This window comes from Thrips palmi, unplaced genomic scaffold (assembly GCF_012932325.1).
Source record: "Thrips palmi isolate BJ-2018 unplaced genomic scaffold, TpBJ-2018v1 HiC_scaffold_5, whole genome shotgun sequence".
Lineage (NCBI taxonomy): Eukaryota > Metazoa > Arthropoda > Insecta > Thysanoptera > Thripidae > Thrips > Thrips palmi.
This window is the reverse complement of record NW_023144632.1, coordinates 3241496-3268468: the sequence shown is the minus strand read 5'-3', so window position 1 is coordinate 3268468 and position 26973 is coordinate 3241496. Positions and strand designations below refer to the sequence as shown.

Below are 26973 nucleotides of genomic sequence, written 5' to 3'. Positions count from 1 at the left end.
CCACCACCCTCAGTGGCGGCGGGAGCCAACCTCGTGGGTGCGAAGGTAAATTACAAAACACTTATTATCTCAGTAACTAGACGTTTGCGCCCACTAGTTCATTGGCAAAAATGATCCGCTAGGGGTGCCGAAGCTTCCGACAAATTATTGACAAATCGAAAAAACTCACCCTGTATAAAGCCGCCCTTTTCAGACACTCTGGTCAGTCCACTCCAGCCGTCCTTGTGGCCCTCTTTTGCAGAAACGCGAGAAGAGAGTACGAAGAGCGAATCAACTGCAATTGAATCAGAAAATGGCACATCCGTTAGGGTTTTGTTCACGTTCGTCAAGCAGTCGGTGTGGTTGGTGTGGCCTGGAATGGCATCCTAAGTAGTGTAGTGCAAATTTTGAACGAGACGCTTCAGATGCGCAAATGGACTCGAAGTACGCACGTGGTTGTACTATATTTTAGGCAAAACTGGGTAGAAACTAAAACGTGCTGTTTGATACGATTGTACGGAAAGTTCTGCACAAGAAAAAAAAATGCACTGCAAATGTCTTACGAAACAACTTTCCACGAAGGGAATGGCGCATGCACAATACGGAGAAAGCTGTTCCTAGTCTTAAAAAAGTTAATCTTCGTATCTTACCAAAAATTATCGAATGCTTTAAAAGAGGAATTTTACTTGCGCCAAATTCACTGTAACGTAAATTTTACTGTGAAACATGACTGTGGGCAACTTCTCGTAAAAAAAACCAGCACTCAACATTTGATGTGGATGGCCAGCACTGTCAAACAGCACTGGCAAGAAATTTGAGACCAACTTGTGTTAATTCTCCGCACTCAGAACCCAATACCCAATATTTTCCGTACACTGTAAGAAATTTGTTCTGAAATTTTATGGAGGATAACTCTATAATCACGTTCATGGAGACTCCATTCGTTTTCCATCTTTTTTCGGAGCGATTTTCTCAGGGCGTTAACAAATGTTCTTCGGAGCATTACTTGGGTCCTGATGGGAGGTAAAATGTGCGTATTTTCTTAGATATGATAAAGAGGGCTTCGCCGAAGCATTCTTTAGTCTGAAATGGCCAAAGAAGGGACAATCTCCTTCGAGCTCTTTTGAATTATATCCTGTGGGTTTCCCTTAGTATTATGAAAACGGAGCTGAATAAATAGGGGTTCACCTTTCCCTCATTTTTTAATTGGTTGCAAACTTTTTTTTGTCGTGATTTCCTGATATTGAAGCATGCATTTTTGTTCAAAATTCCGAAAGTTTTCAGAAAAAAAAACAGAGTTTGCCTTTATGGCGAGCTCCATGCAGAAGTTTCGGAAAAACTCCACGATTTTTCCATTTTTCTCTCGGAAATTTCTGACGGTGTAGCCTTCTTGTCAATTTTCTCCGGAGGGATTACAGACTTCTCCGTGCACCTCATTGGTCTGCGGGCATGCGGAGAATACCGTAAGTCCTATGGAGCAGATTTATGCGAGGCTACGGAAAATGTTGGTTTTTTGGTGCGGAGAATCATGATCAAAAAATTAATTGACTTTTCCGTACTTCTGTGCTTTAGTGTTGCAAAGTGTGACATTGAACCGTTCCAGGCAGCCGAAATAATAGACGCGTTTTTTTGAGCTCCAGAGACCCATTCAGCGACTCTGGAGCTCAACACGGGTTGGCCACCGCCACCAGTCTTCTAGGCCCACTGTGGTTTCACAGCACTGAGAATGAAAGAGTCATGATCATGACTAAAATTTTGGGTGAGGAATTCTTCCTCACCCAAATTTGGGTCATAATACTATGGTGCTATATAGGGAGCTGATACACCCTTCCTTGCCCAAAATTGGGCGAGGAATCTTTCCTCGCCCAAATTGGGCGAGGAAACATTCCTCGCCCAAATTTGGGTGAGAAAGTGAACCTCGCCCAAAATTGGGTATTGATCATGACTTTTTCATTCTCAGTGAGAGGAGGCTCGAGCGACGTGCCTCCAGGAATAGCGGCAGCCCCACGCACGCATTGCTGTTCGCCACCACGACGCTGGGAGGCCTCTGCGCGCGCATCATGGCGAACCTGACGGCGTACCCCACGGCCGTGCCTTGGAGGTGCCAGTCCCCCCGATCCAGCCCCGTCTGCACCTCGGACGCCTGTCAAAGCCCAGCGCAGAGTCAAGAGAAGCGTCTTTTTTTTATTCACGTTTTTTGGCATTGTTTCTCATGTTTCCAAGGGCGTTCATGACGAAAATAACATACTTTCACCCAGACTCTGGTTCAAATCCCGTTTGGGTTAAAATTAGGCCAAATTCACTGTTTTTTTTTTATGTACGGGACGGGCCAAAATTGCAGATGTGTTTCGCTACTTTTCCTGATATTGCGGCCGAGTGGCAGTGGAACGATGAACACATTATGGAAAGGGATGAGGACCGGGGACTCTGTCAAACCAAATGTCGAAAACTCCCTTCCTGGTCCGGAGTGCAGCCTCCACGAGTGTGCACTGAGAAAACCGCTTACAAAGTTAAGCAGCTTGTTATAACAAAGTACTTTGAGCACACATAAGTTTTCTAAGAAAATACTTCGTAATTTACGGACTATTTCTTCGTTTAACAAAGTAAATTACTTTGTGCCATGAATGCTCAAAGCCTGAGTAGTAGGGTTTCAAGCGTGTGTAGCTCTCTGCACTTGGTTTCACAGAGTGTGTTTCACCTCGTCGCTCAGCCCGGAGCCCATCCAGCACAAGACGAAGGCCTGCACGATGACGTTGGCGGCGAGCATGATGAAGCGGATATTGCCCGCGTCGGCCGGGTTCTGCAAACACCAATCCGCCGTGACCAAACACGCAGCACTGTCTTACCGAGACACTTTCGGCATTACGGAGGAAATGACGCGAGGCACGCACTGTAAATCCAAAGGCGATACTTTTAGTTCCTTTTTTGGCCGAGTATCGCCAATAAACGGCCTTACGGAAAAGTATTGCCTTCAAAACGGCGATACACAAAAGTATCGCCAAAATTTGGCGATACTTTGGAGTATTGCCACGATTTGGCAATAAACGTTGAACAAATCAATGGGACAAGTTCTGAGTTTAATGCCGTGGTTTTCGCAGTACTCCAAAGTATCGCCAAACTTTGGCGATACTTCTGTGTATCGCCGTTCTGAAGGCAATACTTTTTCGTAAGGCCGTTTATTGGCGATACTCAATTGTATCACCAAAAAATGTACTCAAGTATTGCCTTTGCATTTGCACTGACGCTGCAGAAATAGTTTTACTTCGTGTTGCCTCAGTTTTTCTTTGTATCTTACACGCTCTTGAAAGCCTACGGAGCATTTGCTTCATAACTTAAAAAAAGAAGGAAGGCATCGTGCTTCGGAATCCTTCATAATACGAAACATTTCTTCGAAGATTTTGCAATGCCTTCATTTTGTTCGTATGCGATTCTTCGTAGAGTTTATAACGTGCAATAAAAAGCCCATAGATACACTCTAAATGTCTTACGAAGAAATTTCCCATAATACGAAGAAAATGGCGCAAGCATAATACGAAGGTGGTTTTTTCTTCGTATTACGAAGGTTTTTCTTTGTATCTTACAATGAAAAAGCTTAAAAGATTCGTATTACGAAGCAATATTGCTTTGTATTATGCTTGCGCTGAATTCACTGTAACATACGAATAACATAGGTCAAATTTCATTGTAAGACATTTAGAGTGTACTCGTACAATGAAGGAATTTTGCTTGGCAGTACGCTGGCGCCGAGTTCTTTGTAACATAGCTTGAATTTCATTGAAAGGCATTCAGTGAAGCTGTCTACGCTAAGACACGCACACGTCATGATGATCGTCATCAGCGCTGCAAGGCCTCGACAGACCTTGCGAGGAAGCAATTACAACAAACACAAGGCGTAACATTTCATCGCGAAGTATTTTGAGCACGTAAGGTACATACTGTTTGGTTCGTAATACGAAGAATTAGTTCGTAAATTGCGAAGTTATTTTCGTTTAGAGCTGAATAGCTGATGTATCCTCAATATACTTACACTTTCAAGCTTGTAAAACCCCAAATAGTTTGTGCGGTTGTGCAGGCAAACAGTGGAAACTTGCCGTGGAGACTTGAAAAAGAGCGACGCAGATCAGGAAGACGATGATGCTGAGCTGCACCGTGAGGAAGGGCACGAGAACGCGGCAGAGCTCCTCGGCGAGGCTGCGGGCAGGGGCACCTCGCACAGTGGGCCAGAAGACCGGAGCAGGCGGCCAAAATTCTCGACGCGTTTTCAGCTCCAGAGTCGCTACACAGGACTCGAACCGAACCTGTGACCACTTATGAGTTGCTCTCCGAATGAGGAATACATTGGTGGGGTCACGGCCCGGGTCCTGTTCAGCAACTCTGAAGCTCAAAACCAGGCCGAGATTCAGTCAGCACCGCCTCCACACTGGTAAGACTACACTGTAAAAATTTTTTGTAGTCAAATTCCTATACATGTATATGAAACAATTCACATATTCATGTATAGGAATATTACCACACACTTGTATGGCAATTTTCCTATACATCGGTATAGCAAAATTGCAATGCATGTATAGAATTTCTCCAATTTAAGAAAAAAATGCAAACTATGCAGGCCGCAAGGCTGTGTTAATCGTGGCAGATATTTTACTCAACGGGCATGGTTCTCGCCGGTTTGCCATGATGCCTCTCGTCCGGTGAGTCAGTTCACCACTTTGGCGAAGTCCGACACCACCAACTGTCCTCCAAGTTAGCAAGGACATGTCCTAGTCAAAATTTGTGGAAAAAGTCGTGTTGACGTCCGACTTCCTTCCGTATCGGGAGAGCGTCTGCCTCGTCACCTAACCAAATTCCCAACCGCAGCACCAACCGAGAAGTAAGTCCGTGAAAACGACACTAGCGCCATCTAGCGGATAATCCGGATTATAAACAAAGAAGCAGCTTCGCGACTTTTGTCACAAGTGAATTAATAATCACACTGATTACCAATATTTGTACAGGCTACAAGAATTTCAATTGTAGTTCTAACAGTTTACAACAAAGTCCCCTTGAGCAGTTAGCCATAATTCTATACACGTATTGGAAAATTCCTATACATGAATAGGATTTCTGGCAGTTGCTATACATGTATAGTAATTTTCCTATACATTTTCGGTCCGTATAGCAAAAAACCTATACAAATCGGAAAATTCCTATGCATGCATCGGAATATCAGTATTTCCTATACATGTATAGGAATTTTGCTAGACCACTGTATGGCAAAATTCCGATCACTTTTTACAGTGTAGAGGCTGACTGGTGCTTTGAGTCAAGCATAATGTTGCGCTTGAATAATCAAACCCAGTCCCCCCGTGCATTAAGATAGGAGAAATCTAGGCAAGAGCCTGATACACTCGACTTCAAGCATAAAGCAGGGGGTAATACGCTTTCGTTTTGCCCGTCTGGCCTTCTCCTCGCTACAGCATCACGTCAACGCCCTCTCTCTCTCTCTCTCTCTCTCCCTCTCTATCCCTCTCTCCCTCTCCTCCCCGACCTCCACACGTGTCAGCAGCACACATACGGCTATTCCCCTAGCCGTACACATGATGTTGCCAAGGCAGAATTGACGGGCGGCGAAATCTGCAGTGTGCCAATCACGCACCCATACAAACCGAGCGATGAAGGCGGTGCACACACTCTCACCGCCCAATACGTCCCCTCTGTCGAGCACGGAAACGGCGGGAAAGCTTCCCGAAAGCGGTACGGACGACTGTGGACGCGAAGTCATTTTTCTGTTCCGCCTTTCTATTGGCAAGGAAACCCGGACACCGCCAGTAATGGGCGTTGTTGGCATTCGACTTGGAGTGAGCACGGAGAAGGACCCTACCACACGGAGTAGTTGCTACGCGTTGCGCGAGATTTTAAAACCTTATTTCTTTACGGGCTGAAACCATAAACAAGGGTGACTACGAAACTTTTTGAGTTTCGAAACGTTACTGCTTTCGCAACGGGTTCATTTCAGCAAAACAGTGTGCATGAAAAGATCAGTCCTGTCGAGTACAACGAATTCGAATGCAGAAAGCAGCTCTTCAACGAATATTACTAAAATCTCGCAATACACTGGTAAAACTAAAGCGTAGTATTGCCCACTGTTTTCAAGCGTAATCAGTTTACGCTTGAGATCAAGCGTAACAGGCTCATCCGCCAAGATTTCCCCTATCTAAATGCATGGGGGAATTTCTAGCCTATGCTTGATTTCAAGCGTAACGTCTTCAAGCGTAACTTTATGCTTGACTCAAGAATAGAGTTACGCTTTAGTTTTACCAGTGAACACAGCATTGGCGAAGTAGCCCAGTCAACCGCACCAGTGAAAATTCTACAAAGCATCGATTTGTGCTTACGAAAAGAAAATTCAACACCGGTAAAGCGTAGTAATACCTTCTGTTTTCAAGCGAAATCAGCTTACTCTTGAAACCAAGCGTAACAGGCTCATCCGCCAAGATTACCCCATTTCTGAATGCATAGAAGAATTTCTTTCGTAAGCTTCATTTCAAGCATAACGCGTTCAAGCATAACTTGATGCTTGACTCAAGCATAGAGTTACGCTACCAGTGACGATTTCGAAAAGAAGAAATGCTTTGCATTGCAAAGTTGATTTCTCCAACACGAAAAGCATATTTGTGCGTAATAAGAAGCCTGCATGATACTTCATACACTGTCAGAAATTTTGTCGTAAATTAGCGACTAATTTTGATAGCGACAGAAATCGCACTCTCATTCCAGGAACGTGACATCACGTTGAAACGAATGTGACATTTTGTCACGTTCGTTGGAGCATTGTGTCACATTCGTTTGGGTGTGAATTGGCCAAAAATAAGCTTGTTCACATTCAAACGAACGTGACACAATGCTCCAACGAATGTGACATTTTGTCACGTTCGTTTCAACGTGATGTCACGTTCCCGGAATGAGAGTGCGTTCTGCAACTACTTCGTCGTAACTGAACGACTAAAAAATCATTTCTCTACGACAATGTCGTAACGACAATTACATATTTAGAAATCTGAAATCCCCGAAAAGTTGATGAAAAGTTGCAACTTTGCTCGCTTGTTTACGATTTGTGTTGTTCATTTACGATTCATTACACAAATTTACGAGAAGATTCGTAAATGTACGACTGAAGTCATAACTGTCGTTTAAAATCGACAGAATTGTTCTGCAAAATGTCGTAAATTTACGATTATTTTTAACAATGTAATTAGCGCATGTGAATTTCTTAATCACCAGAATCAACTCTACAATGAACAAGTAGTTTTATTTTGGAGTTATGGAGCGGAAGTTCGGTAGCGACTGCACTGAAAAACCAAACGTGGTCTACTCACTAAAAAGTTTCTAGCTGATTCGCTCCTAGTGGTGCAAATTTCGCACTTTCGCAGTGCGAAAATGGACCACTCCTGGAGGTGCTAATTTTGCACTACAGAGTGCAAAGTAGTAAGGCGATAGCACTCCCCAGTGCAAAGGTGGAACCAGGGTGTAAAACGCCAAAAGTGCTAACCCTCCCCCTAATAGTGTGATTTTTACTCTTTGAAGTGCAATTGAGTAACTCCACCCCAAGGTGGACCGAGATTTGGGATTGGGTAACGGATTCGGTTCAAACTTTGTGGGTTCAATAGGTACCACTAGGACCTATCAACCCCGAAAAGAAGGTTGGCTAGCTCAAATGGAACCTGAGATATTAGCATTTTTCTAAATTTGACTAATTTAGCGTAAAATTGTCGCTTTCTGATTTTTCTAGGGTAAAAGTTGTTTGCTTAGTTCTGGCTTATGTTTCTTCTTTCTAGTCATAAAAAAAAGAAGAAAAATGGTGGTAGGCCAAGTTTTGTACGTTGCTTGGTTTGGCCTTCACGAGCAATTTTGTCGAATTCATCGAAACTCTCATACCCAAAATACTCCACCTTGGATTTGGCCCTGGTACGTCTCATTTCACTTCTTTTACTCTAATAAACAATTGCTATATAGTCCCTAGCACCAACAATTCCGTAAAAGCCGGAAAAATCAAAAACACAATTTTTCAATTTTCTACTTTGACCTATTTTGGGCACTTTTGTCAAGATTAGGGCTTCTACATGATCTTGGGTGACAGGAAAGATCCTCCCTGCCCTCAATTTAGATAGTATCAACACAAACAAAGAGACCCAAACTCAAGTTGCACTAAAAATTTATAAGGAAATTGTTTCGAGCAAATTTTGCAAGTTTACGAGGGGTGTGAAAAATTCAAATCGGAGGAAAATGTAATGCTTCAGCCAAAAGTGGATTTGTGGTTCATTAGTTAGCTTTCTCAAGTAGGTTTGGTGCCCTTATAACCCTGAGAATGTTCCTCCTTGATAATCAGAGTGAAAACCCTGTTTTGGTATGGGGTTGTTGGACTTACGATTTCAACTCATCAACAAAGTAATGATCCATTTACTAAGGTTGCTTGCAACGTGTAAGTTCAACCGCTTAGTCTTAGTCATCTGGCTGGTCTCAAAAATTTACAAACCAAATGAAACCAGGCTCAGTTATTGAGACTAAGCGGTTGAACTTACATATTGCAAGCAACCTAAATAAATGGATCATTACTTTGTTGATGAGTTGAAATCGTAAGTCCAACAACCCCATACCAAAACAGGGTTTTCACTCTGATTATCAAGTAGGAACGTTCTCAGGGTTAAAAGGGCACCAAACCTACTTGAGAAAGCTAACTAATGAACCACAAATCCACTTTTGGCTGAAGCATTACATTTTCCTCCGATTTAAATTTTTCACACCCCTCGTAAACTTGCAAAATTTGCTCGAAACAATTTCCTTATAAATTTTTAGTGCAACTTGAGTTTGGGTCTCTTTGTTTGTGTTGATACTATCTAAATTGAGGGCAGGGAGGATCTTTCCTGTCACCCAAGATCATGTAGAAGCCCTAATCTTGACAAAAGTGCCCAAAATAGGTCAAAGTAGAAAATTGAAAAATTGTGTTTTTGATTTTTCCGGCTTTTACGGAATTGTTGGTGCTAGGGACTATATAGCAATTGTTTATTAGAGTAAAAGAAGTGAAATGAGACGTACCAGGGCCAAATCCAAGGTGGAGTATTTTGGGTATGAGAGTTTCGATGAATTCGACAAAATTGCTCGTGAAGGCCAAACCAAGCAACGTACAAAACTTGGCCTACCACCATTTTTCTTCTTTTTTTATGACTAGAAAGAAGAAACATAAGCCAGAACTAAGCAAACAACTTTTACCCTAGAAAAATCAGAAAGCGACAATTTTACGCTAAATTAGTCAAATTTAGAAAAATGCTAATATCTCAGGTTCTATTTGAGCTAGCCAACCTTCTTTTCGGGGTTGATAGGTCCTAGTGGTACCTATTGAACCCACAAAGTTTGAACCGAATCCGTGACCCAATCCCAGATCTCGGTCCACCTTGGGGTGGAGTTACTCCTGGGATATTTCGCGATGTTAGGTTCTTCGGTAACTTCGGTAACCGGTCGTTCTCGCCCGCCAAACCCACAACTTTCGTGCCCTTGACGCGCGTAATTTAAACTTACGCGCCGCATGGGAACCAATGAGAGGCGAGAAACTTCGCACTTTTCCCAGGTGAAACATTTTTGCACTTACAAGTGCACTCACTCACCGACTTAGCACTTTTGGGTCCATTTTCGTACTTAGAAGTGCAAACAAGCGCTGATTGCACCGTCGAGAGTGATTTTGGCAGTTCGCACTGGCGAAGTGCGAATTTAGCACTGTCGGGAGTGAAATTTGGAAGGGAACTTTTTAGTGAGTAGACCACACCACTGGTGTGGTCAAATGGGTGCCATTTTGACCGCATCAGTTGGTGTGGTATAGGCCACGTTTGGCCACGTTTGATGTGGTCTAGACCACTTTTGGTGTGGCCTTTCGCACCAAACGTGGTCTAGACCACACCAACTGATGCGGTCAAAATGGCACCCATTTGACCACACCAGTTGGTGTGGTCTAGACCACGTTTGGTTTTTCAGTGTGGTTGGCTGGTGGATGCCCTTACCTCAAGACAGCCTGGTGCAGCTTCACGCCCTTCACGAGGCCCGCCTCTACTCGCGCCCTCTCCCTCGCACTCCACGCTCCGTCGGGAAGAGAATCGGCCTGCCAAACGCGACGCACAACCATAATCATCGTGCCCCATTAAAACGTCATTGCGAAATGTTCTCCGGTATTTGCGTGACGGACATTCATTTGTATACCATTTTCTATGCATTGTGGACTGTTACTTTGCAACAAGCGAAGAAAATTCTTTGCTTGCAACGTTGTCATATAGCATCTCTTCACAACATTACGAAGTTCTTCGCACACTGAAAACTTAAGTGTGTACTGCGGACACACATAGAGGGAACTAAGTGTGGACTGAATACACACATAATTTTTCAACGCAACTGCCAACTCTCTGTTAGGGGTATGCGAAGAAAAAATTTCAGAAAAGTGTTCGTAGCCGGAGAATACTTTGCGCTTTCAAGAGTGAAAAACGGGGAAACAATGGGGTGGCTTGAACCGGAAGAAAGAAAAGTACAAAGCTACCACTGATAATGCTGAACTACCCCTATATAAATGCATGGGGGAATTTCTAGTGTATGCTTGATTTCAAGCGCACAGATCCTACAAAGAACTGCGCGTTGAAATACGAAGAAAACGGAGGCTTCGCAGCCTACGAAGGAAATCGCTGATCGCAAGTAATTCAAATGATTTTGTTTGTAATTCATAGAAAAGTCCTTCGCAGGCTGCGAAGTTCTTCGTAGGCTACAAAGGATTTTTCCTTTGAATTACAAACAATTTCCTTCGTAGGCTACGAAGCCTTCGTTCACTTTGTATTACAACGAGCAGTTCTGCGTGAGATCTTCGAGCGTAACTTTATGCTTGCCCCAAGCATAGAGTATCGGACCCAAGCATTCAGTTACGCTTCAGTTTTACGAGTGATGCACCAAAAGTTAAGAGGAATTTAGGGGACACCCCCTGAATACGTAACGCACGTAGGGGAAAAGGGAGATCTGGCCTGCGTACCGCTAGGGTACGAAGGTGACTGGGGGGGTTTCTCGGGTCGGGAGTCCTTGGGAAAACCAGGAATCGTTTTTGCCACGTGGCTACGAATCCATGCTTCTCGATACTCTTGGTATAAGAGTGATGCACATATGTAGTAATGTTGTGAGTGGAGATGACTGCAGAACCTACCAGGGCGCTGAAGCAATCCTGCACGGCGCGGAAGTGATTGCGCACGAGGACAAAGCAGCTGAGAAACAGAGCGGACAGTGAGCCGGACCCCGCCACCGTGAGCACCACGCCCACCGCTTCCACCAGCAGCAGCGCGACCAGAACGCCGGGGTCATCCTGCAGCAAACATGACAGAAGCTATCTTCACATGCTTCACATGAAGTGTGTGGCACATTCAGATCACTGTAGTCCGACCACTACGGCTCCCGGTCCAGGGTTCACGAAAGTCCTAAGACAATGCCGCAAAAGTGACAACTTTGGTCCGGTCTGCGCGCCGTGCCCTGCACGCTTAAAACCTTACGAAGTTTAACAGTGATTAACTCTGTTATACGAAGAAATAGTTCGTAAATTGCGAAGTATTTTCTTTGTAAGCTTATGTATGCTCAAAATACTTTGTTGTTGACACGTTAAAAACGGTTCTTGGTTTTCCCAGGAACTCCCTGGAAATCGCTTATATCTCTACCATAGGCTTCCTGAGAAAACCAGGTACCGTTTTAACCGTGGAGCGAAGCGAAGCGGAAGCACTCTGTTGGGGAATTTATACGTTCAAATTGTCCCCCCCCCCTCCCGGATACTTTTACTTTACAATAGGTGTCTTATTATTGATCTTAATCTTATATCTATAAATGTATACATAGTCCGAAGTCGATAGTCCGAGGTCGATAGTCCGAGTTCAATAGTCCAAGGTCAATAGTCCGAGGTCAATAATTCTCTAATAAGATCAGTCGAGACTAGCGTAACTTCTTGATTTACTACTTATGGAAATGCATTTCCATATCCAGCAGAATCCAGTTCAGCAGCGAGGCCGAAGGTAGTGTTCCGGATTGGGTGGGCGGTCAAAACCCGATGACTCCAGAGCGATTCTAGAACTCGGCCGGTGTATGCAGTGCCGCCAACAGACACTGTCAGCAGGCTAGCGTAGGACCTGAGCTAGCCCGTCGGCAGTGCCTACGGGCGGCACTGCATTCACCGGCCGAGTTCTAGAGTCGCTCTGGAGTCATCGGGTTTTGACCGCCCACCCAATCCGGAACACTAGCCGAAGGCCTTCACCTCTCTAGGAACAAGCTATGCCTTTCTTTGAAAGGGCTAAAATAGTTAGTATGGGTTTAGCAGCGTGCCTGCGAGAAGGGTGTCCAGATGGCGATGGGCAGCGCGTTCCTCTTCTTGCTGGTGGAGGTGGCGATGATGCCGAAGAAGAAGCCGCAGCCCAGGAAGCAAAGGAAGGTGATACTGGCGATGCGCTGCGACTGCCACCGCACCCGCAGCATGGCGAGCCGGCCCTCCCACGCGCCGTACACCGCGGGGAACACGTGGACGAACTCCTCGTCGATCTGCCGGAAGGAAACGGTCCACTGTGAAACTCAAGGTGAAACTGCACTCTTTACACCCTTCGAAGTAGCTTGAGCATACATAATAAAAACTAATTTACTTTGTTATTACGTTGTTTGTTACTTTTCTTGTGAATATTTTCTTTGTGAGTGTATGCTCAAAGTACTTTTTGTTGTAACAAACTGGTTTTCTTTGTAAGGCCCATAATAGTTCGTTCTCACTGCAAGTGTGGAGAACTCAAGTCCTCTGCAAGAAGAATTGTAAAGAGTTACAAGGAAAAAAACTACGAAAGCTGTGGAAAAGAAGTACGACGAGAATTGTAGAAAGTGCGAGAATTGTACGAATTGGCCTGGAATTGACTGCGCTCTGCGCTCGTCATGCCTTTTCCGTTGTACTTTGTACAACATCTGTTGGACTTAGAGAGTGTAGTTTTTTCCCGATAAAAAATTGCCGGGTATTTTTGTACCTTGTGGTGTTTTTTCCTAGCAGTGCCCACAGTTAAAATGCGGATTAGTGTGATTTTTTTGTTGCCTCTGCACGCGGAAGTGCGAATACTCGATCCAAACTCGAAACGAACAATATTCAGGGATTACTCTGCACCGCTGCATGAGGAAGGTAGTTCCCACTTGGTTTCACAATACGTGATCGGACTGTTTCGTCTATAGGGTACTTTCGTAGATCCTAAACCGGAACCACACAGACGCCATGTTGGCGGAAGTAGCACGGTAAAAACGGAACCTGGTTTTCCCAGGAACTCCCTGGAAATCGCCTATGTCTCCACCATAGGCTTCCTGGGAAAACCAGGTACCGTTTTTACCGTGAGATCAAAACTTGAGATGGGAAAGAGACGGTCAAACGTATCGGCCACACTTGAACATTAACAGTCGTTTGATACTTATTTGCAGTGCTATATGTGTTTCGCGAGCAATATTTGTACAGCTCGGCTATAGTTTTAGATCCGAAGAAAGGTTAGGTTCCGGCCAATATGGCGTCTGCTTGCTTCCGGTTCAGGATCTACGAAAGTACCCTATTACGTAGTGTATAGCCCCGAAATCATCTATAAGTGTAGCGAGAAAATAGGTCAAATTTGGAACGTTTTTGGCTACGACGACACTTACGCTTACTGTTACGGAACGATTGACCCACGTACAAGGTGCGGATGTACGTCAGACCGTGTCTTGTCGTAACAGGCTTCACCTGTCTTCAGACGATTTCGACATGCGACTCCAACTTCTTTGAAATCGACAATCCAACCCAATGAATGTGACATCCTGATATCTTAATTAAACGCCGTGTCACGTTCAAACGAAATCGTATATTTGAACGAACGTGACAAAATTCACATTCCAACTATGTCGTCACAGTCATTTAACAAAAGTATCTAATGCATGCCTGCACCAAACTTTACACTGAGAATGAATGAGTCACCACACTGCGAGAAAAGATCACGGTAAATCCTGTACTGATTACTCCAGGCTTCACCGTACTTTTTTTAACAGGCAATACCGTCGTTTTTTTTTCAGGCAATACCGTACTTATTTTACAGGCAACGCCGTACTTTTTTTACAGGGAATCCCGTACTTTTTTACCCAGCAATCCCGTACTTTTAATACCTATCAAAAACTGCTATAATTTTATCAGCCGGTCGACCCTTGTTTTTCAAGATCCTGATGTACGTAACTGCTGAAGTCGGACTCCTAGGCCTCCCTTCCGACCACTCGTTGAAAAGGTCTTGACGAGACCTATCGAAAGGTGCAATAAAATTTTTCAGTCGTCGACCCCCTTTTTTCAAGATCCTGATGTGGACAATTCTTGGGAGCGGCCTTTGTTGGGACCAGAATTAGTCCTTCCTACGGCATGGACTGTACGAAAGAACGGTAACTTCTGTTAAAAAAACTACGGAATATTTTGTAAAACAAGTACGGTACTGTAGACTGTACGGTGGATACTGGTTTTTGAAGTACGGTAGAGTTTGGCAAAAAAATTATCCAGGATTTACCGTCATTTTTTCTCAGAGTGCACCATCACCCTTTCGTGGGATGATGCAACTTCGTTGCTCATCTTTGGGTAACGATGAATTCATCACCCGAAATTTGGTAACAAATTAGAGTGACGTCGTCGGCCACGTTGTGAGGTTCCCTATGATGTCCTCCGGGATCCACAATGATGATCCCCCCTGTGTCCGTAACTCAAATTTGGGCGATGAATTTTTGACTGCCCAAAATTACGTCACCACTGACTTGTCAACCGAAATTGGGCGACGGGGTGCGTGTCACCAAATGAAAGGGCTATGGTGGTGGCTCTTTCATTCTCAGTGATTGAAGTCACACTTAATGTTTTTGTAGACTGTTGTGCGTGTAGCTTGAAAGATTTTATGCATCCATGGATTTTGCATTATATGCGCAAAGAAGCATAACTTTATGCCAATTTGAGCACAAGTGTATGCTGAGCGGTACACATCTCCACGTTCGAAATTGCACGTTCACATTGAGCGTGTGCCTACACTGTACACCCCCGCCTCTCGCTCACCCTGCGCAGCACGGCCTTGACCTGCTCCTCGGAGTCGACGAGCACGAGGAGCTGCAGCACGCTGAAGGCGATGCACAGCACGTCACTCAGGTTCTCCGTCACGCGGCGGATGCTGCCCGTGTCCAAGGCCGAGTGCATCAGCTTGGCCGACAGGAAGACCACGTTGACGGCCACGTTGAGATTGAAGTAGGTGCGCTGCGCTGTCGCCACGCTGTCAATCAAACCAAGTGTATTGTCACACGTGCTGGGGTTATTCCCCGCACTTGGACGTGTGAAGTTTGCAGTCCCCACACTTCAACACAGGTAAAACTAAAGCGTAGTATTACCCTCTGTTTTCAAGCGTAATCAGGTTACGCTTGAAATCAAACCTAACAGTAGGGCTGGGCGGTTACTGGATTTTAAAACCGGTTAACGGTTACTGAAATTAACCGTTTTTCTACTGGTTATCGGTTATTATTTTTTAACCGGTTATTTCAAACTAACCGGTTATTTTGGAATAACCGGTTATTTGAAAATAACCGGTCATTATCGAATAACCGGTTATTTTTTTCAGATAGAGTTAAGAGTAATAGAATATACATTTTGAAAACACTGCAGTTTTATGGCTGATAAATCGGGCTACAAAATCCACGGTTTTGATGAACTCTTTTCGATTGCAGACACGAAAATGAGCTGTTTTGTATGCTCCCCCGAAAGAAACGCTCGCAAAAGTTTTAAAACTAGTCTATCCTGGCTGAATAGCTGCTCAGATTCAGTTAGGGGCACCCGTTTTACCGGGTACTCTCTGCAAGGGAGGGCGACGTCTGCCCTCCAGTCAACCAGAATAACCGGTTAACCTGATAACCGGTTATGCAGGGAACGGTTAATTGATATTAACCGGTTACACCTATAACCGGTTAATTCAAAAATCTTTAACCGAAAAACCGGTTAGTGAAAATAACCGGAAAATTAACCGGTTAACCGGTTAACCGCACAGCCCTACCTAACAGGCCCAACCGCCAAGATTCCCCCTATCTAAATGCATGGGGGAATTACCAGAGTATGCTTCATTTCAAGCGTAACGTCTTCAAGCGTAACTTTATGCTTGACTCAAGCATAGAGTTACGCTTTAGTTTTACCAGTGAAGTGTGAAGTGGCCTATCTCCAAGGGGAAACCACAGTGAATTTCGGTGTACCAATCCAATGAATTTCAGTCAAATTTCGATGAATTTCAGTCAAACTTTGAAGAATTTCAGTCGAATTTAGAAGAATTTTAGGCGAATTTTGATGAGTTTCAATGGATTTTAGTGAGTTTTACATATTTGATGAATTTTGGTGAACAAATTTGGCTGGAGTTATTTCCCCTTGCCCATCTCTTCTTGGCAGGTGCAAACGTGGAGAACTCCAAAAGTGTGCAGACCGCAAACTCTGCACTTCCAGTGTCAATCAACTGCAAATTCCACATTTCCGCCTTTGAAAGGGAGGGGTTCTCCACGGTTTCCCAGTGGCACGCACGTCGCAGGCTTCTTGGACGTGGGAAAGCGCTCGTCGCCCTCGTACACTGTTGCATGGCGCCAAAACCCGGTCAGCCTCATGAGGCGAATGTTGTTGGCGAAGACGGTGGTGGATCGAGCTGCGGATAACACGCCCTCTGAATTCCTTCACAGTCAAAGCAAGTGTGGAGAACGCAACACTGCGGAGTAATCCTTCACACTTGGTCGTGTGGAGCCTGCAGTCTCCTCTCTGCGAGTGAGGAGTACCTCACAGAGCGAGGGTATGACTCACTAGTGTACTCATGTGTACAAATTAGCCCGTACTCAGTGTACTCACAAGTTAAAAAGGGTCAAAATTCGCCAGTTCTTCGGCCGATTTGGCGTTGAGTGCCGTTTAAAACGCTAAATAAAGCCTTAAAACGTTCACAAATGTGAAATTTATGAGTAAAATATGATGTACTCATCCGTACTCATGTACTCATCGAGGGGGTAACCACTCGCGTAATACCCTGTACACGCCGTGTATTACGCGTAATGCACGTGGTCGTAATACCTTTTTCGGGTCAAATGTGCCAAATTTTTGCATTTTAAGGCCGTAACGTGTAATCGCGTGTAATACATCCGTAATACAGCTTAATACCGAGTAGTCTGTACACGATTTCTTGAAGTGTTTACCCCCTCGGTACTTATGTGTACATCAGAACGCCGAGTGATTCACCCCTCGTCACAGAGCCCCTGTCTCTGTGCGTGGTGCAAACGGGGAGAAATCCACGCTTCAAGTGTGGAGACTGCTAACTCTGCACCTCCACGTGTGGACACTGAAATTTCTACACGTGCACATTTCAAGTGTCGAATTCTCCACACTTGGTTTCACAGCGATTGTACACTTTCCATGTTTTAAGAAGATATTTTCCCTTATATGTAGAAAACGGCGCAAGTACTGTAATACGAATGCAGTTTCCCCTCGTATGACGAATGTTTTTCTTTGTATGTTAAGGGGGCACACCAGTGAAAATCGTCAAATTTTTGCCTTCTTTTTTATTTTCTCTTAATTTTCTGCTATTCATCCCGAGTTGAAGGCCGCAAACCCGACCCCAAAATTCCAATTACTTTGGCTTGTGCACATTTTTAAAGTTGCTAAAAAGGTAATTATTTTTGCATATTTTAGACCAATTGTTAACGTTCAGGTTTTTCACTTGAAGTTCAATTACAAAACCTTTGAACCACCCAAAAGCAGTTGAAAAGAGGAACATTTTGGCGCAAACTGAACTAAAATACGTCAAAAAGCGCATTTATAATCCGAAAAATCACGTCAAATCTATGTTTCTACTTAAAGGGCTTTTTCTCAAAACACCGTTTTTGTATCTTTGTGCCACTCTCACGGGCGCAAAAATGAAGATAATTAAATGCGGTTTGCGGCAAAATGTTTCTTAAACTTGCGGCTATGGTCTGAACCTCGGAAATGGCCATCCCATAAATAGGACGTGAGCTGCAGCCATGAAAGCGCGAAAAAATTGGTTAAAAAATTTGTTTCTATTTTTGCCTTTTGAAAAAACAAATTCAAAATCATTCTTTTTGCACGCCCGTGGTTCAGACCATAGCCACATGTGTCCTGTTGAGAAATTTTCAAATCCCGTGCTCGTGGCTCAATCCAGAGAGGCGGAATCGTGGCAGGAGTGAAGCAAGGTCGCAGAAAAATTTACTGCACTGGCGCTCCGTCTTGCCATCGCCACCCCGCCCTGCCATACTGATTTTCCTTTTCTTTGACATAATTTTGAACCAAGAATAAAATATCAATCGAATACATAGATTACTTTTCTCAGAATGATCGTTTTTCGAAACCTCTGCATTTTCACTGGTGTGCCCCCTTAATGGAAACTTAAAAAATGATTTGTAGCCATTGCGGAGAAATTTTGCTTCGTACTTGCGTCGTATTCACTGCGTAACACGGCTCAAATTTCATATATCTGGGCGTTTCTCCTAGAGAATCTTATCTTTAAATGCAGGCGAATTTCACTCAGTTTGATCATTTGATACAGGTATGAATCAATATAATTTGTGACTTCAATCTGAAGGTGAAAGATCAAAGAAACCAATAATGCATGTAGAAATATATTCCGCTTTCTCTCGTATCCGTCCCCACACGGTTAAAACGGAACCTGGTTTTCCCAGGAAGCCTATGGTGGAGACACAGGCGATTTCCTGGGAGTTCCTGTGAAAACCAGGTTCCTTTTTTATAGGGATGAAAATGCCCGGAAAGTTTCCGGAAACATTGGAAAAAAACAGTGTTTTTTTCCGTTTTTTTCCCTGGCCTCGGAAAAATTGGAAAGATTCAGCCTGAAAAGTAGGCAAAAAGTCGGGCATTTCGCCTGAAAGTAGGCTAAAAGCATACCTTTCACCCTACTGTGAACACGATTCTCAGTGCACTCAAACTACTTATACCCTGTTATAACTCCTTCTCGTGCGTTTTTTGAGCTTGCTGTTGTTAATCTCGGGTTGTCAGTATAGGTAAAGTTGTAAAAAAGCACAAAAGTGGTTGGTTTCATGTTCATAGTGCTTAAAAACTAATTTTTCCTATTTTTCCTTTTTTTCCAAATTTTCTGGGTTTTTTTTCCAACTTTTCCCGGTTTTTTCCGACCCTTTGAAAGTTTCCGGAAAATTTGCATCTCTACTTTTTTACCGTGCAATGGTCAAACGGAAAGAAGTTCGATTGCGTTTAAGATAACATTCTCTTGGGGGGAACGCCCAGATAAGATCTTTTGAACAGGACCCCTCAAGCTAGAGCGTGCGCACCCGCCCCCTTCTCCTCCGTCGCCGTGAGCTTCATGGTGTCCAGAGCGAATGCAACCCGAAAGGGCCTTCTCGACATACTGTGTGGCAACTCCAGGCCCACCTCGAAAAACTGTGGCCGCGTGGCCGCGGAGCCTCCACGCGCCACGTCTTTTCCACGGCCGGGAAGCCATCGAGTCTCTTCTCGGCAAACAGTGATGTCAAATGCATGCCTCCAAATGAGAGGTCGGTCTGTGTCCTTCCTCAAGGAGGCGTGGCTCGTCGTTTTCCGTGACGTGGCAGAGGCTAACTCGTGTCGGCTGCAAGGCAATGTCTTAATGTACGGTCGGTTTGGGTTATGTTGGGACACGGGATGAAACTGGGGCAGCTGTTTCTTGGACAAGGCTTGACATTCAAGAAGTCACGCCATACCAAATGTGATGCCTTGGCATTGTTGGTATGGCATGAGTTCATAAGTATCAATCTTTCCTAAGAAAGAGCTTTTCCATTTTAGCCCCGAGTCCCAAAATTACCCCCAATAGACCCTATCATGGTGCAAAACCTTCGTATGATGGCTGTCGAGTCCTTTGCCGTTATCTGCCCTGAGTTAGGCTAGTATAGGATCTGTCGCGAGTTAGCAGTTCCCCCTTCCCCCCTTTTCCTCCTCCGGGTACACTGACATTTTCACCTCATTAAATTCGTTCAAGCATCGATAGTACGTAGAATTTCCTCAAAAGTTCCCCAGTGTGTTACGAGCGACGTTTGCATCGTCACATGATAGCAAACTGCGCAGCCTGACTTCATAAGAAATTTAGTGTGGCGTGGCTGTTGGCGGGCCAGTCTTGGTATGGGCGGACGACGACGCCGTCAACACAAGGAAAACAAACAATGCAGGCACGTTTTGAATTTTTCATGCATTCCCTGCATTTGCTTTCCGGCCCGCCTTCTCCGTTTCGCCTCCCCTCCCCGGACAAAAATCCCACTGTTATTCTTCTATCAAATTGTTCTGTTTTTTTTTTAATTTTAATTGTGACTATGTGAGCAACTGATGACATTCCATGATGTTTTCATCTGCAAGAATACACTTTTCTAAAAGTCATCGGGCCATTTTGGTCACTGCTTTTGGTCAAAGCTTCGCGTACACTGGGCTGGCCTTCGTTCTATGAAGTGATGCAATTGTCGAGATTCAATGTACTCGCAAATACAACTTTCAGGACGCCAGAAGGAGCATGACAGCCTGCGGGCGTAGTCGAGGGCGTAGTTTCTATGCCTTTTTTTATACCAGTGGGGTAGGACTCATTCCAGGAACGTGACATCACATCAGAACGGTGATAAAATGTCTCGTTCCTTTGAGCATTGTCTTACATTAGGTTGGATGAGAATCAGCAATTAAGCAACTTATTCATTCAAACGATCGTGACATTCTGTCACATTCTTTTGAACGTGATGTCACGTTCCCTGGAATGAAAGTGTTGTGTTTGTTTCTCGACAGTTCTGTCCCATCTTTAACTAGAAGAAAGGCGCAGAAGTACGGTCAGTGAAGCAGCAGCGGGAACATTTTTCAGTTTCGAAAAAGCTTACCTAATAATTAGGATGCAGATTAACATGCAGCGAACGGCAAAAGCCATTTCCGCGTCCATCTCCGGTCTCCCCGTCCTTTTCCCGCCCCTCCCCTCGACGCCCACTGCTGTTGCAATGAAGGGGCTGATTAATCGTCAGGGTGCCGATTTCCGGTCGGAAGCGCGCCGGACTGGAACACAGTGGGGAAATATTATTACCGTGACATCATTCCGGCGTTCCCAGTGTCAATGCAGTGGCGTGCGCGGAAATTTTGAAGGGGGAGTGGGGTGTCGGACCATGCCCCCTTTTTGAGCACGCCACTGTGTGTGCCTTCCTTCGATTCAGCAGCGCTGCGCACCAGTCTCGGATGGATCTATACGTCCTGGCAGCAACACGTCACGACATTCACGGCACTAGTGACTGTGATGACAGTCCATGGCCAGGGCCCTTTGACGAGGGAAGCAAGGCGGTACGTAAAGAGCTCGCCGCCCAATGGGGCGTCCGATTGAGGTGGCGCAGCACACTCCAGGATGGCGCGCCCTCGAGGAAGAACGTGTGTGGCCCTGCTCGCCGCGGCGCTGTTGGTCCCTGCCGGAGCACTGCCTGCAATGTGGGATACCATTTTGAGGAAGTCCACCAAAGCCACGGCCGTGGACGCCGAGGCGCGGTACGTCCACGGCCTGCTGCAGCCAGCCCTGCTGCGCGCCGGGCCGTCCCCGCCCCGCCTGTTCGTCGTGGGGACGCCGCGGTGGCTGCGAGCCTTCCTGCTGCTGCAGGACGCAGCGTCCACCACTCTGCTGCCCAGGCCGACTGGTTCGTGGCCCCAATCGCGATCGCGCGTCGTTATCTCGGCACCGAGTGCCGTCCTCGTCGTCGCCGAGGACAAGCCCTCCGACCTGGTCGCCCTCCTGAAGGGCCTCAAGGGGCCCGTCGGCAGCCGGACGCTGCTGTGGACCGCCTGCGAGGGAGCCAAGACACGGGATAGTTTAGCAGTAATTGGCACAGCCACGGCAGCCTTGCCGTTCTCGCGACTCATGCTCGTGATAAGCGACACAACGGGCAACGCTTCCATCACGTTCTCTCGTTCGGGCTCGCCGTCCGAATGGCGACCCACAACGGAAGGGTTCTTCCCGCCTTGCTACAGTGCAGACAACGCGTCTGCCACCGTCACCATGCTCCGATCTGTCGAAAACCGCAACCTGTACCTAGCCTTGTCAGAAAGGTTCACGCAGACCGTAGCTCAAAAGCATGGAAATGTCAAATTCGTGGAAAATCGTACAAACTGGTTAGATGATTACCTTTCGTGCCGGTTCAACATAATCAGCTTGAGCAGTGCGCTGCGGATTCTGAGCGGAACCGTATACGATTCGTCCCTGTGGGGCATGGACAGCATGGTGGCGCTGGTGCCCGCCGGGATGGGCAAGGGCAGCTGCCTCGCCGACAGTGTCGCAAAAGAGTTCACTGCACCACTGTGGATTGCTGTGGGGATAGCATTCCTTGCAGTGGCCACCGGATTGCTGCTGCTGGGCGGGCGCTCCACGGCCTTCCTGGACGCCCTGGCCCCTCTCGTGGCGCAGGCTGGGTCGCTGGTCGGAGGAGCGCGCCGCCCGGTGCTGGGCAGCTGGATGCTTGTCTGCGTCGTCCTGACGTCCGCCTACACCGGCAAACTCCTGTCCCAGCTCTCCGCTAAGTGCCCCTCTCGTGACATCCAAACCCTGGACGAGCTGGTGCAGTCAAATCTTACCGTTTATGCCCAACGCGGGACAGATTTCAAATTCTACCATATCTATCACACGGATTTTGGGAGGATAGAAGAATATGAGGACTTGAAACTGCCTTTGAAAGCCGTGGCTAACCGAAGCGGCACCATCTTGATGAAAATGTCTGCGCTCCCGCTTCTCGCAGTGGAACTGGAGTCATCGCCTGGCATCCACAAAGTCGCCGCAACGGGGCAGATCCATGTTGCTTCGTTCATGATGCAGAAGGGTTCTGTCGGGAAAGCCTTTGGGAGGACCATGGGCCGGTTTAGGGCCGCTGGCTTGGACCCACTGACCGTGAGCCGGTTCGAGAACGTGAAAGACATCCGGCTGTACACTTCGGAGCGAGTCCGGGCGCAGCGGGCGCACCATAGAGTGGTGCCGCTGGACCTGGCCGCGCTGCGAGTGTGCTTCTTGCTGCTGGGGGCCGGCCTGCTCTTGGCCACCGCCGCCTTCGCCACCGAGCACCTCGTCGCCTGGCTGCAAAAGGCAACAGTCAAATAATGGGTTGGCCAAGACACTCTTAAGACCCTACTGACCTCTTTTTGCGTACACGATCGAAAAGTTTAGAGTAATGAGAGTCCAGCGAAGGCTGTGATTAAGAAGAAGGGTTTCCTGTAACTTTATTCCATTCTTCTGCCCGTGGTTGTTCGAAGTCGAAGGGCCCAGAAACGAGGGGGCAAAAACTCGGGATTTTCGTGTACACATGATTCGGAAAACGCAATGATTCGCATGGTTCGCGTCATTCACGTGATTTTGAATAATTTGCGTGATTTTCTGATTTGAAAATTTCATCTTGATTGCGTGTGATTGTGTGTGATTCTATGTGATTGCGCAGGGTTTTAATTGATTTCATGGCTGATTCTGCCCTACTTCACGACGCACCAGCGTGATGTTGTGCGTGATTGTGTGTGATTGTGTTCGGAAAAAAATGATTTCGGACTGATTTTGCCTGGTTTCGTGTGATTCTGCCTGATTTCGGTCGATTTTAGTGATTTCGGTTGATTTCTGATTGCTTGATTTTGCGTGATTTCGAATGATTCGCGAGCGATTTCGGGGGCCGTGTACACATGATTGCGCGAGTTTTCGCCCCCTCGCCCAGAAACCATGACCCACTACGGCTCGCTTGCTTCGATGTCGAGGGGTGAGCTCTCGTATTTCTTGTAAACTTGTTCAGGGCCTACGCATTCTTAGCGTGTGCTCGACCTAAGAAGTGGTCAACCAACAGATTTTGGTGCAGCATAGCAAGCGCTCCCAGGAAACGGTAACACTGATACGGCGCTTGTTTCTGAAACCAGTGAAAAATGTCGAAGTCTGTCATATTTTTAATCGTCTATGATTTTGTTAGTTTTGTTGATTTTGTTGTCGAAATTGTTATACCACATCGTCCTATAAACTAGTCACCGGCTTATCGACCATCCGCGCGCTACACAAAGCAGACCTCGTGAGGCCCGGGCCCAACCGATTCACAATGACACGAATGTGACGTCCAGACGAACGTGACGCGATCTTCGTGCCGATTGCCGAATTCTCAGCGTCGAATTGAACAGAAAACCTTTCCATTCCGAAGCAGTCGCTCCGTCTTGCTGAATGACGTCAAAACATTCAGTTTTTTACCGCGAATGGACGGCAAGGACGGTCGTTCCCGTCGAGGCAGTTTGACAGGCGAGACAAGGTATTGATGTAGAACTTGCCACCGTCCAGTGGAACACTCCACGATGGCCGTCCGTCGGGGAATGACGTGTTTGGCCGTGCTCGCCGTAGCTCTGCTGGTATCCGCCGAAGGACTCCCTGCCGACACCATTTTGAGCGAAGGTAGCACAGCCACGGCCGTGGAGAGCGAGGCGCGGTACGTCCACGGCCTGCTGCAGCCAGCCCTGCTGCGCGCCGGGCTGTCCCCGCCCTGCCGACCTGGTCGCCCTCCTGAAGACCCTGCAGGACCCCGTCGGCAGCCGGACATTGCTTTGGACTGCCGTCGAGAAAGGCAAGGGCCTGCTCACAATCGCCGCAGCTACCAAGTCCTTGCGATTCTCGCGACTGTTGCTCGTGATCACTCACACCACGGTCAATGCTCCAAACACGTACTCTCGTTCGGACTCGCCCTCTGAATGGCATCCAACGACGGAAGGATTCTTCCCGCCGTGCTACAGTGCAGGCAACGCGTCTGCCACGAGCGCCATTACCGTGCTTCGACCTGCCAGGCAAGCAAGCATGTATGCCACCATGGCAAGAAAGTTCTCAGAGGCCTTCCTTCAAAGGCATGGAAACATCAAGCTTGTGCAAAAGGAAGGAGAATTGACAGCTGATGTCCTTGCGTGCCGATTCAACTTGATTATCTTGAGGAGCCCACTTCGGGTCGTGAGTGCGGGTATTTACGGTTCCTGCCCCTGGGGCATGGACAGCATGGTGGCCCTGGTGCCCTCCGGGATGGGCAATGGCAGCTGCCTCGCTGATAGCGTTACTAAAGAATTCACTGCACCACTGTGGATCGCTTTGGCGCTGTCACTTCTGGCGGTCGCCACCGGGTTGCTGCTGCTGGGCGGGCGCTCCACGGCCTTCCTGAACGCCCTGGCCCCTCTCGTGGCGCAGGCTGGGTCGCTGGTCGGCAGGGACGCGCGCCGCCCGTTGCTGGGCAGCTGGCTGCTTGTCTGCGTCGTCCTGTCGTCCGCCTACACCGGAAAACTCCTGTCCGAGCTCTTCGTCAAATGTACTGCTCGGGACATCCAAACATTGGAGGAACTGGTGGATTCAAAACTCGCCGTATACGTTCTACCCGAATCATTAGTAACACTCTCCCATATTGTTCGTGTGCGTTTTGGAATGTTGAAGGAAGTGGAGGACTTAGTGTCACTGCCTTTAGACGCTGTGGCGAACCGAAGCGCAGCTATTTTAGTCGTGAGGTCCTCTCTCCCGTTTCTCCCACCTCAGCTGGATTCGTTAACTGGCATCCACAAATTCGATGTGCCGGGTCAAATGATTGTTACTTCGTTACTGGCTCAGAAGGGTTCTGTCAGGAAAGCCATTGGGAGGACCCTGGGTCGGTTTAGAGCTGCTGGCTTGGACGCCGTGACCGTGAGCCGATTCGAGAACGTGAAGGACATCCGGCTGTACACTTCGGAGCGAGTCCGGGCGCAGCGGGCGCACCATAGAGTGGTGCCGCTGGACCTGGCCGCGCTGCGAGTGTGCTTCTTGCTGCTGGGGGCCGGCCTGCTCTTGGCCACCACCGCCTTCGCCACCGAGCATCTCGTTTTCTGGCTGCAAAAGGGAAAAGAAAAGTGAGGGGTTTCAATGTTACATGGATGAAATGGTCTGACATGGTCAATTATGGTATGACAAAAAGTCACGCCTAGAAACGGCGTGAGTGAAAATGAACTATTTTAAATTTTGCATTTCTTCTGAATAACGCCAATGTTTTTTTTTTTTTTGCACAACTTTTTTGCCATGCCACGTTTTGAGTGGGATTTTTGTCATAGAACTTAAAACGGTTTAAGTGACACCGCTATGTTTTTGGTGTGTGAATGGTGATGTCACCCACCAAAAAATGTTCCTGTATTGTCCCAGTGTACTCGGCCAAGTATGTATCTGTAGGTGTGCACTTGCAAATGCATCTGTAGATGCCTACTGAGTACACACTTTAGTTTGTAGAGTGTAGGAATGCTCTCATCCTACGAAATAATCTTAGCTTTGCCAAATCCCCAAAAAACTGGCCTTGAAACCTACTCTTGGCTCTGGGAAACGCACTTAGCTCGGGTAAATGCTCTTCGCTTTAGGAAATGCTTAGGGATTTGAAAAATGCTCTTGGCCAAACAATCGACGGCCCCTATTCAAAAGATTTTATCTGGGCGCTCCTATTTAAAGAATCTTATCTGCAACGCACGCGAATTTCACTAAGTTTGACCATTTGGGACGGAGAAGAAGGTAAGCGGAACATATTTCTACACGCACTATTAATTTCTTCGGTCTTTCATCTCCAAGATTGTGCAACTACAATCCCAAATTATTTCCATTTGTAGCTGCCTCAAATGATCAAACTTTATGAAATTCACTTGCTTTGCAGATATTCTTTGAATAGGAGCGCCCAGGTAAGATCTTTTGAATAGGACCCCTCGATATGAGTTACCGTGACGTCAGAGCCGCGTGACGGGAATGGTGCCTCCCTTCAATTCAACTGCGCTGTCCAATATGGATCAACACGTCCACCGAATGTCGAGACATTCAGTATTCGACAGTCGAATTCGCCCGGGTCCTTTGACTTGGGAGGTAAAGGCAGTACTTAGTGATGACCGTCCAAAGGCTCGACCGACAAGAGCGGCGTAGCGTTTCACTCCAAGATGGC

General features: G+C 46.6%; 1 protein-coding gene across 1 annotated transcript; it reads right to left on the bottom strand.

The window, feature by feature from the left end:
* Nucleotides 1–202: 202 nt before the first annotated feature.
* LOC117650768 lies at nucleotides 203–16523 on the bottom strand. Its single transcript, XM_034394369.1, has 12 exons — nucleotides 16428–16523; nucleotides 15854–15915; nucleotides 15080–15371; nucleotides 14799–14911; nucleotides 13017–13032; nucleotides 12340–12552; nucleotides 11183–11338; nucleotides 10008–10105; nucleotides 4071–4170; nucleotides 2678–2779; nucleotides 1964–2122; nucleotides 203–274 (listed from the first exon to the last, which is right to left on the bottom strand). The coding sequence occupies exons 1-12, from the start codon at nucleotides 16521–16523 to the stop codon at nucleotides 203–205; spliced, it is 1479 nt and encodes a 492-aa protein (XP_034250260.1).
* Nucleotides 16524–26973: the final 10450 nt, after the last annotated feature.

What these genes read in the sequence shown, in the direction of transcription:
- LOC117650768 (XM_034394369.1), bottom strand. Translation starts at nt 16,523, where the DNA reads ATGTGGAATTTGCAGTTGATTGACACTGGAAGTGCAGAGTTTGCGGTC. An exon ending in TCAAGGCCGTGCTGCGCAGG is followed by an intron (nt 14,912 to 15,079) that starts GTGAGCGAGAGG and finishes AAATCTTTCAAG; the next exon opens with CTACACGCACAACAGTCTAC. An exon ending in AGGATTGCTTCAGCGCCCTG is followed by an intron (nt 10,106 to 11,182) that starts GTAGGTTCTGCA and finishes CGCGTTTGGCAG; the next exon opens with GCCGATTCTCTTCCCGACGG.